Here is a 13,398-nt window from a genome sequence, read left to right as displayed (position 1 = left end):
CAGGTCATTAAGAAATTGAGTCCATTCATGCCGATTAAGCGATTATTCCCAACTGCGGGCACCTTGGACAATGGTACCAATGGTGCCGAGGGTACTGGCAACAATAGATGGTACCAATCGTACCAGAAGCCATGGGGTACCAATGGTACCAAGATTATCGGCAACAATAGATGGTACTGATCGTACCGGAAGCCATGGGGTACCAATGGTACCAAGGGTATTGGCAACAATAGATGGTACCGATTGTACCGGAAGCCATGGGGTACCAATGGTACTAAGGGTATCGGCAACAATAGATGGTGCTGAGGGTACCCATTACAGTTGCTGGTACCGGCTTAATGATCATGGTACCGGTGAATTTTTCTCTTAAGGAGCAACTCTATTTTTCCTGAGGTCTCAACATTGGTACCAACCAAGCCTGATCATACGCCTACCTGGTACTGTGATGTTTCATCAATGCACCATCATAGTCCCCCGGTACCGATGTTATTGACTTTCCAGTTGTGCATCGCAGCATCATTCCTCCTGACTTCTTTTCAGTTTGTCATCCATATCCTGGCACAACATACATCGAAAGCTTTCACTTTTGTTATTGAGTTGACCTGTGATTCCATATGGACTTTTATTATTCATTCCAGAGATTTCTTCTCATCATCTTCTACTAGAAGCCTACCTTTATTTTTATTTATTACATTTTCTATACTGTTCTCCCAAGGGAGCTCAGAACAGTTTTACATGAATTTATTCAGGTACTCAAACATTTTTTTCCCTGTCTGTCCTGGCAGGCTCATAATCTATCTAATGTACCTGGGGCAATGGGGGGATTAACTGACTTGTCCAGGGTCACAAGGAGCAGAGAATTTTCTATTTTTTTCTATTTTGGACGTGGACTCTTTCCAACTTGGCAGTTTTTGTTTCTGCTGCTCTGAATTTTATAGTTTTTGACTTCAGTCCAGACTTCACTTAATTGGTCTTGTTTCAGTACTTCTTCATTCAAAGACCTTCCTTTTCTCCTCATCAATTGGACTTTAACATCAAGCTATTTCCATACTGGCGAAGACGAGCAACATATTATGGAAAACTTTGCTGCTATTCCTATGAGCGTATATGGTCATTGGTTCTCGCTGCCCTTTTTTCCCTACAGTTTCGTTACTATAGTTGAGACTCTCTTATAAATTGGATTTTGTATTCATATTTATCTGGACATTGCTACTACGGTGGGAAGTCTAACATGGGTATAGAGCAGAGGTCTCAAAGTCCCTCCTTGAGGGCCGCAATCCAGTCGGGTTTTCAGGATTTCCCCAGTTAATATGCATTGAAAGCATTGCATGCACATAGATCTCATGCATATTCATTGGGGAAATCCTGAAAACCCATATACATGCACTGCTTTCAATGCATATTCATTGGGGAAATCCTGAAAACCCAACTGGATTGGAGGGACTTTGAGATCCCTAGTGTAGAGTCTGTAAAGTTAGATTCCTCTACCTGATTTTGCTCAATTATCTTACCTAGCAGATGTCTGACTGCCTCTGCCTTTAAGGTCTACGCTGGATAATCTAACATGGGTGTAGAGCAGACATGGGCAACTCCGGGCCTCAAGGACTGGAATCCAATCGGGCCTCAAGGACTGGAATCCAATCGGGGCTCAAGGACTGGAATCCAATTGGGTTTTCAGGTTTTCCCCAATGAATATGCATGAGATCTATTTGCATGCGCTGTTTTCAATGCATATTCATTGGGGAAATTCTGAAAACCCGATTGGATTCCGGCCCTCGAGGACCAGAGTTGCCCACCCCTGTAAGTTAGATTCTCCCAACTATTTTTTCACTTCACATCTTCAGCGCACAGCTGACCCAATCCATACTTTGGTCTGCTTACAGTCTTGGTGGTTGGCTTCCAGAGCTGCTTCTATGTCTGTGACCATGAGTAAATTAGCATATCACTTCTGGATGTTCATGTTTCTTTTCAGTTATGATTTCAGGATTTCACCATGAACACTCTGGGCGGAAACTAATAGGGATGTAGAGCCTGTAAGTTAGTCTTCCGCCACTTCAGACCCTTCAACTGCTTTACCTACATGGCAGGGTCAACTGGGTGTGTTTCTTCAATCATGCCTTCCACTATACCACCAATGTTAGCCTGTGTCTTCCAACAGGCGTTCCATTATCTTCAAATTTTTCTCCTACATCCTTTATCCTGTTTCTCACATTCTGGAGGTTTGGGAGTTGCTGTAGGGGAGGTGAAGGCTACTACATCCTTTTTAAGATGTTCTTTGTTTCCTATTTCAGTTGGACAACAAGGACTTGCCTCCCATTTTTTCGTCCATAGACAGCACACATGTTACACTGTGTAACTTATTCCTCCCTCTTTGATCGACTGCTTATACTCTCTCGATCTCAGAGAATTCATCTTTGCCTTCTGGACTCTGCATACAGAACATTCTGTTTGCGAGATATCCTTACCATTGCCCTTATGACTCTGCTTTACCTTCCCTCTTCAGGGTATCAACAACCTCATTGTCTTACCTAATGAGGTTTTTGACCACTCTTAGTTTTAAGGGCTGTCAACAACTTTCTTTTCAAACAGGTTTCAAATGATATCCCTGGCAATTTTCTATCCTCCTTGGATTGCACCGATTGCCTATATTCTCTACTTTTCAAGGAATTTTTTTTTTCACTCATTTCATCTAGATTCCTGAAAGTTGTCTCAATCTCTTCTAACTTGGAATCCTCTTTCAGAGCATTAACCAAGTACCTGATTTGGTGACAGCGACCTTGAGGTCGCAGGGTCTTTGAATCTTTATCTGCTAGATTGGCTCATTCAGGATCTTCTGTCTCAAGGTGTGCTCTTAGCAACACAACAGTCTGCTATTCCTTTAGCTTTATGCATTTGGGATTAGTTTTTTCTTCAAATCTCAACTTCAATCATCTCAGAAGCTTCAGTTCACCGGAGCCCTACTAGATTCTATTCAACTCAGGGTGTTACTTGCTCAACAGTATTGGAACACCCTATTTCACCTTGACCATCTTCTTGCCCAACTTCTCTACTCTCAGCAAGGTTCATAATGGTTCTTCTAGAGCACATAGCCTCCACAGTCCATGTAATTCCATTTGTAAGGCTTCATCTACGGATCCCTTAATGAGCTCTGCCTTCACAGTGCTCGCAGGTGATAGATGCTTTCTCGCACATATTCCAGTCATCTCTTTGACAATTACTACAGTGCTGGATGCACTTTGACTATCTTTTCAGAGGGTTGCTATTTCAAACACCTCCTCCTCAGACAGTCCTGACCACGGATTCGTCAACTTATTCTTGTTGAGTTCATCGGCATTGTTTACACATTCAAGGTTTCTAGTCCCTCAGACATTGCCGCCGTCATTACATCTGTTGGAACTCGGAGGGATTTTCAATGCCCTCAAAGCTGTCAGCATTTCTTCAAGATCAAGTTCTTCTAGTCCATGCAGACAATCAAGTAGAAATGTGCTATGTAAACTAGTTAGGTAGAGCAGGGTTTCTCCTTTTCTATGAAGAACCTCGAAAGATTTGGAATTGGGCACTTCCTCACAATATCTTTCTCAAGGCTGTTTACATTCAAGGGAAGCATAATTTTTCTGGCGGACAGCACAGATGCATTTTTTCAACTTTACAAATAGACACTGAACTCAGCAGCTCTCCATTCCATCTTCTCTCTGTGGGAGACTCCACAAGTAGATCTCTTTGTGTCTCTTCACAATCATCAGCTACCTCGCTTTTCCTCCAGGCTGTATTCGCCTCATCTCCTAGAAGCGGACGCTTTTCTCTTGGATTGGATGATCAAGTTTATTTGTGTTTCCACCCATTCCTCTTGTTCTCAAGATACTTGTCCAGCTCAAGTAGGAGTCTGCCACCATGATTCCAATAGCTCCTCGGTGGCCCAGACAGCCATGATTCTCTCTTCTCCTTCAACTCAATCGAAGCCAATACCTCTGCCAATCTCTCCATCTCTTCTCATGCAGAGTCAATATTCTATTCTACATCCTAACCTTCAGCCTTAGCACCTGACAGCTTGGTACATCTCGGGCTCGGGCTGAGTTCAGCTGCTCTTCTCTGTTATGTTAATATTAAAAGCTTCCAGAAAACCAGCCACTCAGCAGTGTTACCAGCAAAAGTGGACATGTTTTTCTTCTTGGTGTCTTCATCATGAGGATCCAAAGTTCATCTGTTTCCCTGATTTTGAATTATCTTCTCCATTTGTCTGACTCTGGTCTCAAATCCACTTCTATTAGAGTTCATCTTAGTACTAGCATGTTACCTTTCATCAGCCAGTGGATGGCAAACCTCTTACTGCTCATCCTCTCATTTCCAGATTTATGAAAGGACTTTTCAATGTAAAACCACCTCTCAAGCCACCTCTAGTGTTATGGTATCTCAATGTAGTTCTTGCCCAGTTGATGATGCCTACATTTGAACCAATGTCTATGGCTCATCTAAAATTCCTTTCTTGGAAAGTTCTCTTTCTCATCTCTCTTCATACTCTAGGCTGCAAATGAGCATTAGCTTCCTACTTGTAAAGGACTAAATCACACAGATATATCCACAACTTTTTGTTTACAAGAGATCGCTATCCCACTGGTTGGCTGCATGCATCTCGTTTCTGTTATGCTCCGGCTGGGCTGCAACTGGAGAGTCAAGTCGCAGCCCATGAAAAGATCGAGCTATGGCAGCTTCAGTAGCTTTTCTCCCAATTGATAGAATATGCAAAGCTGCTACTTTCTCCTCGGTTCATATCTTCACCTCATTATTGTCTGGAACTTTTGTCCAGACGGGATAGCTCTTCGGCCACACAGTATTACAAAATTTTATTTTCCTAATAGGCCGACACTCCCACCATCTCATTCTGGTTAGCTTGGAGGTCACAAAGCACAAACAGAAATTGACCCTGGTACTCCACAGAATCAAAGAGCAATCAAAAACAAAAACTCTGTGGAGAAGGATGTCCATGTTTCGACGACCCTGTCTTCCTCAGGGATCCCTAAGAATCTTAAGTCAAAGAATGTGGATCTATTGCGCAGAGCTCTCGGGCAGGGTTCTTTGACTTAGGACTCTTAGGGACCCCTGAGGAAGACAGGGTCGTCGAAAAACGGACCGTGTTGGGTCCATAGTTCCCATCTTATGGGTCCTAGACATTTTATTATGTGGATTTTATGACAGTATTTTCAATAAAGCCTGCATCTTGGACATCTTCTCCACAGCGTTTTTGTTTTTAGCTTAGAGGTCACCCACATGTGAGAATATACTGCCTGCTTGTCCTGGTATAAATCACTGTTACTTACTGTAACAGGTGTTATCCAGGGACAGCAGGCAGATATTCTCACAACGTACCCACTTCACTGAGGAGACGCGCACCTGCATTGGATGGGAAGGCACTCGAGCATGCACAGTGCGGTCTGTCGCAAGCTTTCTTAAGTTCTTGCAGTGCAGGTGCACTTGTGCAACTGTCTGTACTGGGACATAGTGGATGATATCACCCACATGTGATAATATCTGCCTGCTGTCCCTGGATAACACCTGTTACGGTAAGTAGCTATGCTTTTCAGTATATATGTGGTTGAATTGCGTATTATGTAAGAGATATGAAACCCATTACTTTCCATAAATTCTCTTTAAACCATTCCAGATTCTTATTCATAGTTGAATTGATAGTTTATAATAATTTGTATTGGTTTAAGTTTATATTATTTTGCATTCTAGTGTTGTTTTCAAGCATATTATATTATACAGTGGTACCTCGGTTTACGAGTGCACCGGTTTGCGAGTGTTTTGCAAGATGAGCAAAACTGGTGCCTCGCAAACCGAGCTTGCCTCAATGTACGAGCGCCTCCCCCCGCGATCCAGTACCCCCCACCCGCCCGAACACTTCGCTTACCCTCATCTGACACTGGCACCAATGCACAGGACATGCCGGTGCCCGAAGATCTGCAGTCCTTTTTGCTGGGCCTTGAGCATCTGCACATGCTCAAGGCCCAGCAAAAAGAACTGCAGATCTTCGGGCACCGGCATGTCCTGTGCGTTGGTGCCAGGTGCCAGATGGAGGGTAAGCGAAGTGTTCGGGTGGGTGGGAGGTGCCGAATCGCTTGGGGGATGCCGGATCGAGGCGGGGGGATTCCGGATCACGCAGGGGGAGGGGGCAATGCCGATTCTCAGGGGGATAGAGCAGTGCTGCTGGCCTCGGGGGGGGTGGGAGAGGAGTGTGAACGAATCAAGCGAGTTTCCCTTACTTTCTATGGGGAAACTCGCTTTGATATACGAGCAGTTTGGTTTACGAGCATGCTTCTGGAATGAATTATGCTCGTAAACCAAGATTCCACTGTATTACATGAAAATATTTAATAAATAGAAATTGGAACACCCCCAAAAATAACTCATTTAAGAACCTGATATTGATGAGCAATCACTAGACACCTTCCTTTCTGCTTATCCCCATTTTCCTTCTGGCCTAAGGACCACGATTTGTATTTTAAGTAGTAACATGCTATGGTTCTCTTAGGAAAGAAGACCTGCTCTTTGAGTAGCAGTGCTGTTTTCCATGAAAAGTTTACCTGTGGTCTCCCATGAATTCTTTATTTTAAATTTGGTGGCTTAGGAGACATTTTCAGTTCAAAATTTTATGGGCCTGAACAATCAGGATTGTGGTTGTAATGTCTGGGTAATTTTTTATTGCAGTGCAAGCTGGAGTTGGTTGTTGGAATACCCGCTTCATGCATGGATTTGGAGCTCTTTGATACAAGTAACCGTTTGCTACTGAGGCTGGATAGTGATGAGGCTTTATTGGGCTCATATCCTGTGGATGATGGTTGCCGAATACATGTAGGTACCCTTTGTCTCACCTCTGAGATTCTAAGTTCTCCCTCATTTTTGCTGTTTATACATTTCTGTCATCTATGTTTCTGTAAAGGACAGTATCTTCAAATCTGTCAAGGAAGTTGATGTGCAGCTTAATATTGCCTGAATTTAAAACAATATTGAACCAAAGAGTGGCCCAGCCAAATTCATTTTACATATAATAGCTAGAAATACATGGTGAAGACCTATAGAATACAAGAATGGAGTGTTATAGTTGGTTTCAAGCAGCAATAGTGACTGGTGTTAAAAGTCTTATACCATTTTTGACTAGTACTGTATTAGTGCCAGAAAGATGGTTTATAAAACCATAAATAGTTGATATTGTGTACTCATCAAGCTCACAGGAAGACTGTCTAGGCTTCCATGAACTACCATAGCTTCTATAATAATTTGTATTGTTTTAAGTTTATATTATTTTGCATTTTATTTATTTTAAGTATTGTTAAGTATTTTGCATTTTATTTTGCATATCTTTTATTGTTGTTGTTTTCAAGCATATTATATTACATGAAAATATTTAATAAATATAAATTGGAACCCCCCCCCCCCCACTAATAACAGGAGCAAATACACATGTTTTGGACTTGCCCCGCTATTTTTTTTTGAGATGCAATTTTTCTCTTTGTGGAGTGCATTTGGATCATTACTATCCGCCGCTCCCCTTTAGTTTTATTGAAGCTGTCCCCCACTATTCCCTCATATCGGGGGGGCTGCTGCCTTTCTCAAGTGGATAGTTCTTGCATTGAAATGTATCCTACTTAAATCGCTTGACCAGGATGCACTGGACTACTCTGTATGGCGGTGCCGGATGATTACTCTTCTGATGTGGGAACGACGAGATGTGTTGGATTTTTCCTGTCTCCTGGGCGCTCTTTTCAGCGCACTTGGGAACCCTTTTGCCCTACCCTGACACCTGTGGCATGTAGCCGCTTGCTTAATTGTTAAGGCTCTTTTATATTGTATTATAGTTTATCCTAGGGCTTGTACTTGGAGGGTGGGGTGGGTGGGGGGAACTGTTGGGGGGGATGGGTAGTTGGATGTTGTGGGATATTTCATATACTTTGAGCTTGTTTTGCTGCCTTGTGTGCCTATTTCTGATTTTTCTATTGAGCTCAATAAAATATATTTGAACATAATAGGAGCAAATAAGCCACAATAAAAAATAGCCTAAAAATGCTCAAAATGTTTGAATCAAAACCACTACAAAGAAAAAAAGGCAAAGTTGATGTCTAAACACAACCAAGATGAACTTTATTCATAACCAAGATGAACTTTATTCATACAAATGCAAAACACAGCCCTTTTTATGGAGTTGAATGACGTTAGCCATTTTCCAGTCCAACGGGACTCTTCCTTTACTTAGGGAAAGATTGAAGAACGCGGATAACGGTTCCGCCAGGATGTCACTCAACTCCCTAAGCACCCTGGGGTGTAGTTTGTCTGGTTCCATAGCTTTGTTCACTTTGAGTCTTGATAGCTCATAGTAGACACTGCTGGGCGTAAACTCGAAATTTTGAAACGGGTCTTCCGAGCTTTCCCTTGTCTGCAGCTGAGGGCCAGATCCCGGCGCCTCGCAGGTGAAAACTGAGCAGAAGTATTCATTTAAAAGTTCGGCTTTATCGGAGTCCGATTCTACATAATTCCCGTCTGGTTTCCTAAGGCGTACTATCCCATCTGTGTTTCTTTTTCTGTCACTAATATACCTGAAGAAGGATTTATCGCCCTTCTTAATGTTCTTCGCTAGATTCTCCTCCATTTGGAGTTTGGCCTATCTGACTGCTGTTTTGATTGCTTTTGACTTGGCCAGATAGTCTTCCTTAGATTCCTGCTTTCCTGATTGTTTGCAGGAGATGAATGCTCTTTTCTTCTTTTTTATGAGGTCTGAGATCTCCGCAGAGAGGTCTATTGTTTCTTCGCCATTTACTTACTGATTTTTATATAGCGGTTGGTTGCTTCGTGTAGGGTTGATTTCAGAGTTGACTACATTACCTCTACATTATCTGTTTCGGCTTGGTTTTGCAGTGCCCAATGGACGAAATCTCCCATGCTTTTGAAGTTAGTGCCCTTAAAGTTGAGGACCTTGGTTGATGTGTTTGATCTAGTGAAACATTTCCTGAGGTTGAACCATACCATGTTGTGGTCACTAGAGGCCAACGTATCGCCTACCGAAACCTCTGTGACACTTTCTCTGTTGGTGAGTATCAGGTCCAGAATCGCCTGATCCCTAGTGGGCTCTAATACCATTTGTCTGAGTCTTGCTCCCTTTATGGAGATTAATAGCTTCCTGCTGCTGCTGGTCGTAGTGGAAAGTTTGTTCCAATCCACATCAGGCATATTGAAGTCCCCTAACAATACTGTGTCTCCACGCAATGTGATATTCTCTATGTCCTTGATTAATTCTATATCCATGTCATCCTGTTGCCTTGGAGGTCTGTATACAACGCCAAGATACAGGCATTTGTCATTCCCCCTGGCCAAGTTCACCCAGAGGGATTCCCCGGTGTACTTGACATCTGCGATTTTGGTAACTTTGATGTCCTCTTTAGTGCATAGCGCTACCCCTCCTCCCATTTTGTCCTCTCTGTCTCGACAAAGTAAGTTGTATCCCGGTATAGCCATATCCCACCCATGGGAGTCCGTGAACCAAGTCTCAGATATCGCCACCACATCTAGGTTGGCGTTCCTCATTTCCATCTCCAATTCCAGAATTTTATTGCCCAAACTGTGGGCATTAACGTACATAGCTCTCCATACCTTGTGTTTGCTATGTCTCTGTGGAGATTTTCTCGCTTGAGTTAATTTGACTCCTATAGTACTGTGTGCAATGTGTGTACTTACCTCAGACTCAGAAATGGAGTGTGTACTTACCTCACCAGGATGGTTACTTACCAAGCTAGTACGTGAGTAGGTACCCTCCCCCAACTTACCTAGTTTAAAGCCCTATGAAGCAGGCGAGCTAGTCGGTGTCCAATGTCCAAAGACGTTCTTTCCTCTTCTGGTCAAGTGGAGCCCATCTGGTCCCTGTAGTCCTTGCAGCGCCTCTCCATGGTTCAGGAATCCAAAGTTCATCTCCTTGTACCATCCATGCAGCCAGTCGTTTGTCCTCTGGATACGATCCTCCCTGGCTCTTCCCTTACCCCTTACTGGGAGGATCGAGGAGAAGACCACCTGCGCTTCCATCTGCCTCAGCTTCTCACCTAGGGCTCCAAAGTCTTCAGGTATGTTCTCCGGAGTGTTCCTGGCAGTGTCGTTCGTTCCGACATGGATGAGAAGCATGGGGAAGTGGTCTTGGGGCTTGATAAGTCTGTCTAGGCAGGCGGTTACATCTCAGATCCTGGCTCCTGGCAGACGGCAAACCTCTCTTGATTGCATATCTGGTCTAAGGGCTAGCTTGGAACCCATCCTGGAGTGAACAGCAGGTAGGCTTGGCTTCTCAACATTTTGAAAAGCAGTTGGCCACATGGTAGAGGTCTGCTTTGGAACGGAGATCGCGGGACTCCCACGGGGACCCCCCTAACCCACGGGACTCCCACGGGGACCCCCCTCTGGCCCACAGGACTCCCACGGGGACCCCCCTCTAGCCAACTTGACTCCACGGGGATGGAAGGCTTTGGAAGCAGGGTTCGTCCATATAATATAATGGACACGTCAGCCTTAGTAAAAAAGGGGGTTTATAAGTTAATTACCTGAACAGAAAACAAAAAAAGGGTTCTACCAAAGAGATTCCACAAGGAAAACAGCAGCGCAAACACACAAACTGTGGAATTGATGATCCTGTCAGAAGTAATTGCTGCTTTTTATGGGGACGGGCGGGGATGGAGGTAATTCCTTGCGGGGATGGGTGGGGAAGGAGAGGATCCTGGCAGGGACGGGTGAGGACGGAGAGGATCTTGGCGGGGATGGGTGGGATTTCTGTCCCCGTTCAACTCTCTACCACATGGGTCTCTAGTACATGTTATAAAGCCAGTTTTAAAGAGGCAATGAAGAACCACTGAATTATGGACTGGTTGGAAAACAGAGTTAAGATGTTTTATCCCAGGACAAGCAGGCAGCATATTCTCGACATGTGGGTGACGTCATCCACGGAGCCCCGTCGTGGACAGCTTATCAAGCAAACTTGATTGAAGATCTCAAAGTTTGCTAGTGCTGCACCACGCATTCGTGTGCCTTCCCGCTCAGCTAGAGGGCGCGTCTCCTCAACGTGGTCCTTAGTTCCTAATTTTCCGCAGAGCCAGAAAGCCCTGTCTCTCTTCTCTGCGTTGCATTTTTGTGCCTTTCTTGCACCGCGGCTTCTTTTATTGGGAGTTTTTTTACGATCGGAAGTCGCTGTGCTCCGTGTCTTTATTTTTTTTTTTTTTGATTTAAAAAAAAATATTTTTTAATTTAGTTTCCTCGATCGCGATCGGGGGACCCTGTTTTTTTCCTTGGCTGCCTGGCCTCGCGTAGCTGCAGCCTTTTTTTTTCCTGCCTTATGTCCCGGCCTGTTATCGGGTTTAAAAAGTGTACGCAGTGCGGTCGGGTGCTCTCGATAACTGACCCGCACTGTTGGTGTATACTTTGTCTCGGTGTTGATCACCCTACAGCTTTTGCCCGCGTTGTGCCACTCTTTAACACGGGCTCTTCGTCGACAGCGGGCCAAGATTGCGGAACTCTTCGCCATGGACCAGCCTGGGGATAGGACCTCGACCCTGGTCTCGGTCTCGACGTCGGCCTCGAAGTCCTCGGGCCCGAGTAAGTCTCCCTCAACCTCGAAGGCCTCGGCAGCTCCGGCCTCGAAGACCTTGGCCACGGGTAAGTCTCCTCTTCCTCCTTCAGGTTCAACTCAGCTACCAAAGAAACCGTCCTCGGAGTCTCTGGCCACCCAGGCAGTGAGTATGGTTCTGTCGGCCTCTACGAGACCTCCTCCAAAGTGTCCCTCCACTTTCAGGGAATACTCTACATCGAGGTCGCCCTCGTTGGAGTGCACTGCTGCACCTGTCCGTCCAAACCCTTTGGTCTCGGTTCTGATGTTTGAGGATATGTTTAAGGCTATCCTAACCTGGAAGATCTCCTCTGCTTTGGCTCAGCTTGCACCGGCCTCGACCTCGCTCTTTAATGACCAGCCTGAGCGTTGCGCCAAGGGCCCTCAAGGTAAGGTGCGTCGGTCCCAATGCTTCTCCTTGAGTGACTCCTCGCCTCCTCCCTCGGACTTCTCCTGCCACCCGGCCTCGTTCGAAGCACCGGCCTAAGCGTATCTCTTCTTCGAGGCAGCGGTCCGCGAAACGGTCCAGAGACTAACCCCCAAGGCGGGGTAGATTTCCGGGTTCTCGCACTACGGGGTCCATCAAGCCATCGGACCTCTTACTGTCTGATCCTCGTCCTTGACGACTGTCCATGCCTTCTCGGTCTCCGAGCCGAGGGGCTTCGAGGTCGAAGACCCCCACCTCGCTGCCGCATCGGGAGGTCTCTTCTTCCCTGGGCTCGCCGGGCGGGCTCCCCGGGGTCTCCATCCCTCGGACTCCCGGTTCCTTGCCTTCCATGCATTCTAAACGCAAAGCAGTCGTCGACTCCCCCTCGTTCTCTCAGCGGGGCTTCCTCGGATCACTGGGTCCTCTCCGTCATCAGGGTGGGGTATTTCTTTCATTTCCAGATGGCACCTCCGGACATGCCCCCAAGAGAATGTCTTTCGGTGAATTGGTATTCTGTCAGGATTTCCTCTGCTGGGCAAGTTGCTGCACAAAGAAGTGTACCTTTTGATTTTGGTGTTGGGGGTACAGAATGACCTTCCATGCCTGGGGAGCTTGCTCTAACTTCCTTTTCCCTGGGGACCCCTTTACTGCTGCAGATGGTCTTTTCTTCATGGGCCGCACCTGGAGGTAGAGGTTTTAATATATATATATCTGTATCATGTCGGTATTCGTACTGAGTTTTCTAGTACAATATTAAACAATTAGTTAAACTAGTCTTTACATTGTAAGAGAGAAACTCAGGGCCAAAGCTGCAGAGGCAAGTCCTGGCGCAGCAAATGTGTTGCATAGGAATTTAATGAGCAGCATCACAATTGCCACTTTGTAAAAGGAGCCTTTAGTCTCTAGTTTCTGACTGTTTTAATACAAATAAGTAAAACAACTGCATTCAGATAGTCCAATCAAGAAGGTAGCAGGATGAGTTTCTGCTGCGTTACCTGGATGACATCTGTAGGAGTGGATGCAGATGAATGTTGAGCTAATGAAAAGATAAAGTGCTTGCTAGAGTGAAAGGAAAGGGGAGACTAGCTTGCCATACAGGGAGTCAAGATGGAGATTCCCACCCCCAGACGGAGGAATAAGGATTTGATCATTTGGCTCAAAGCTTTTACGTGGGGGCAAAAACAGATTCCAATGAGATGGCAGGAAGGTGTCTCATGCAACATTTAACTTATAGTTGCAGAGATTACAGGACCAAAGCAGGGAGGAGAGTGGCAAAGTGGTTAGAGCTACAGCCTCAGCATGCTGCTCCCTGTGACCCTGGACAAGTCACCTAATCTTCCACTGC

At 45.2% G+C, this 13,398-nt stretch overlaps 1 protein-coding gene across 3 annotated transcripts in view; it reads left to right on the top strand.

Annotated features, from left to right (window-relative positions):
- TBCB (tubulin folding cofactor B) overlaps positions 1-13,398 on the top strand; it is a 90,130-nt gene that overhangs the window by 30,640 nt on the left and 46,092 nt on the right. For all 3 annotated transcript variants that reach the window (XM_033955089.1, XM_033955088.1, XM_033955090.1), the window contains exon 2: positions 6,706-6,849. In XM_033955089.1, the coding sequence (XP_033810980.1) occupies positions 6,706-6,849 (144 nt within the window). The remainder of the gene's footprint in view (positions 1-6,705; positions 6,850-13,398) is intronic.

Source organism: Geotrypetes seraphini, chromosome 8, assembly GCF_902459505.1.
Source record: "Geotrypetes seraphini chromosome 8, aGeoSer1.1, whole genome shotgun sequence".
Lineage (NCBI taxonomy): Eukaryota > Metazoa > Chordata > Amphibia > Gymnophiona > Dermophiidae > Geotrypetes > Geotrypetes seraphini.
The sequence above is the reverse complement of the archived record's forward strand: the minus strand, read 5'-3'. Positions and strand labels throughout refer to the sequence as shown.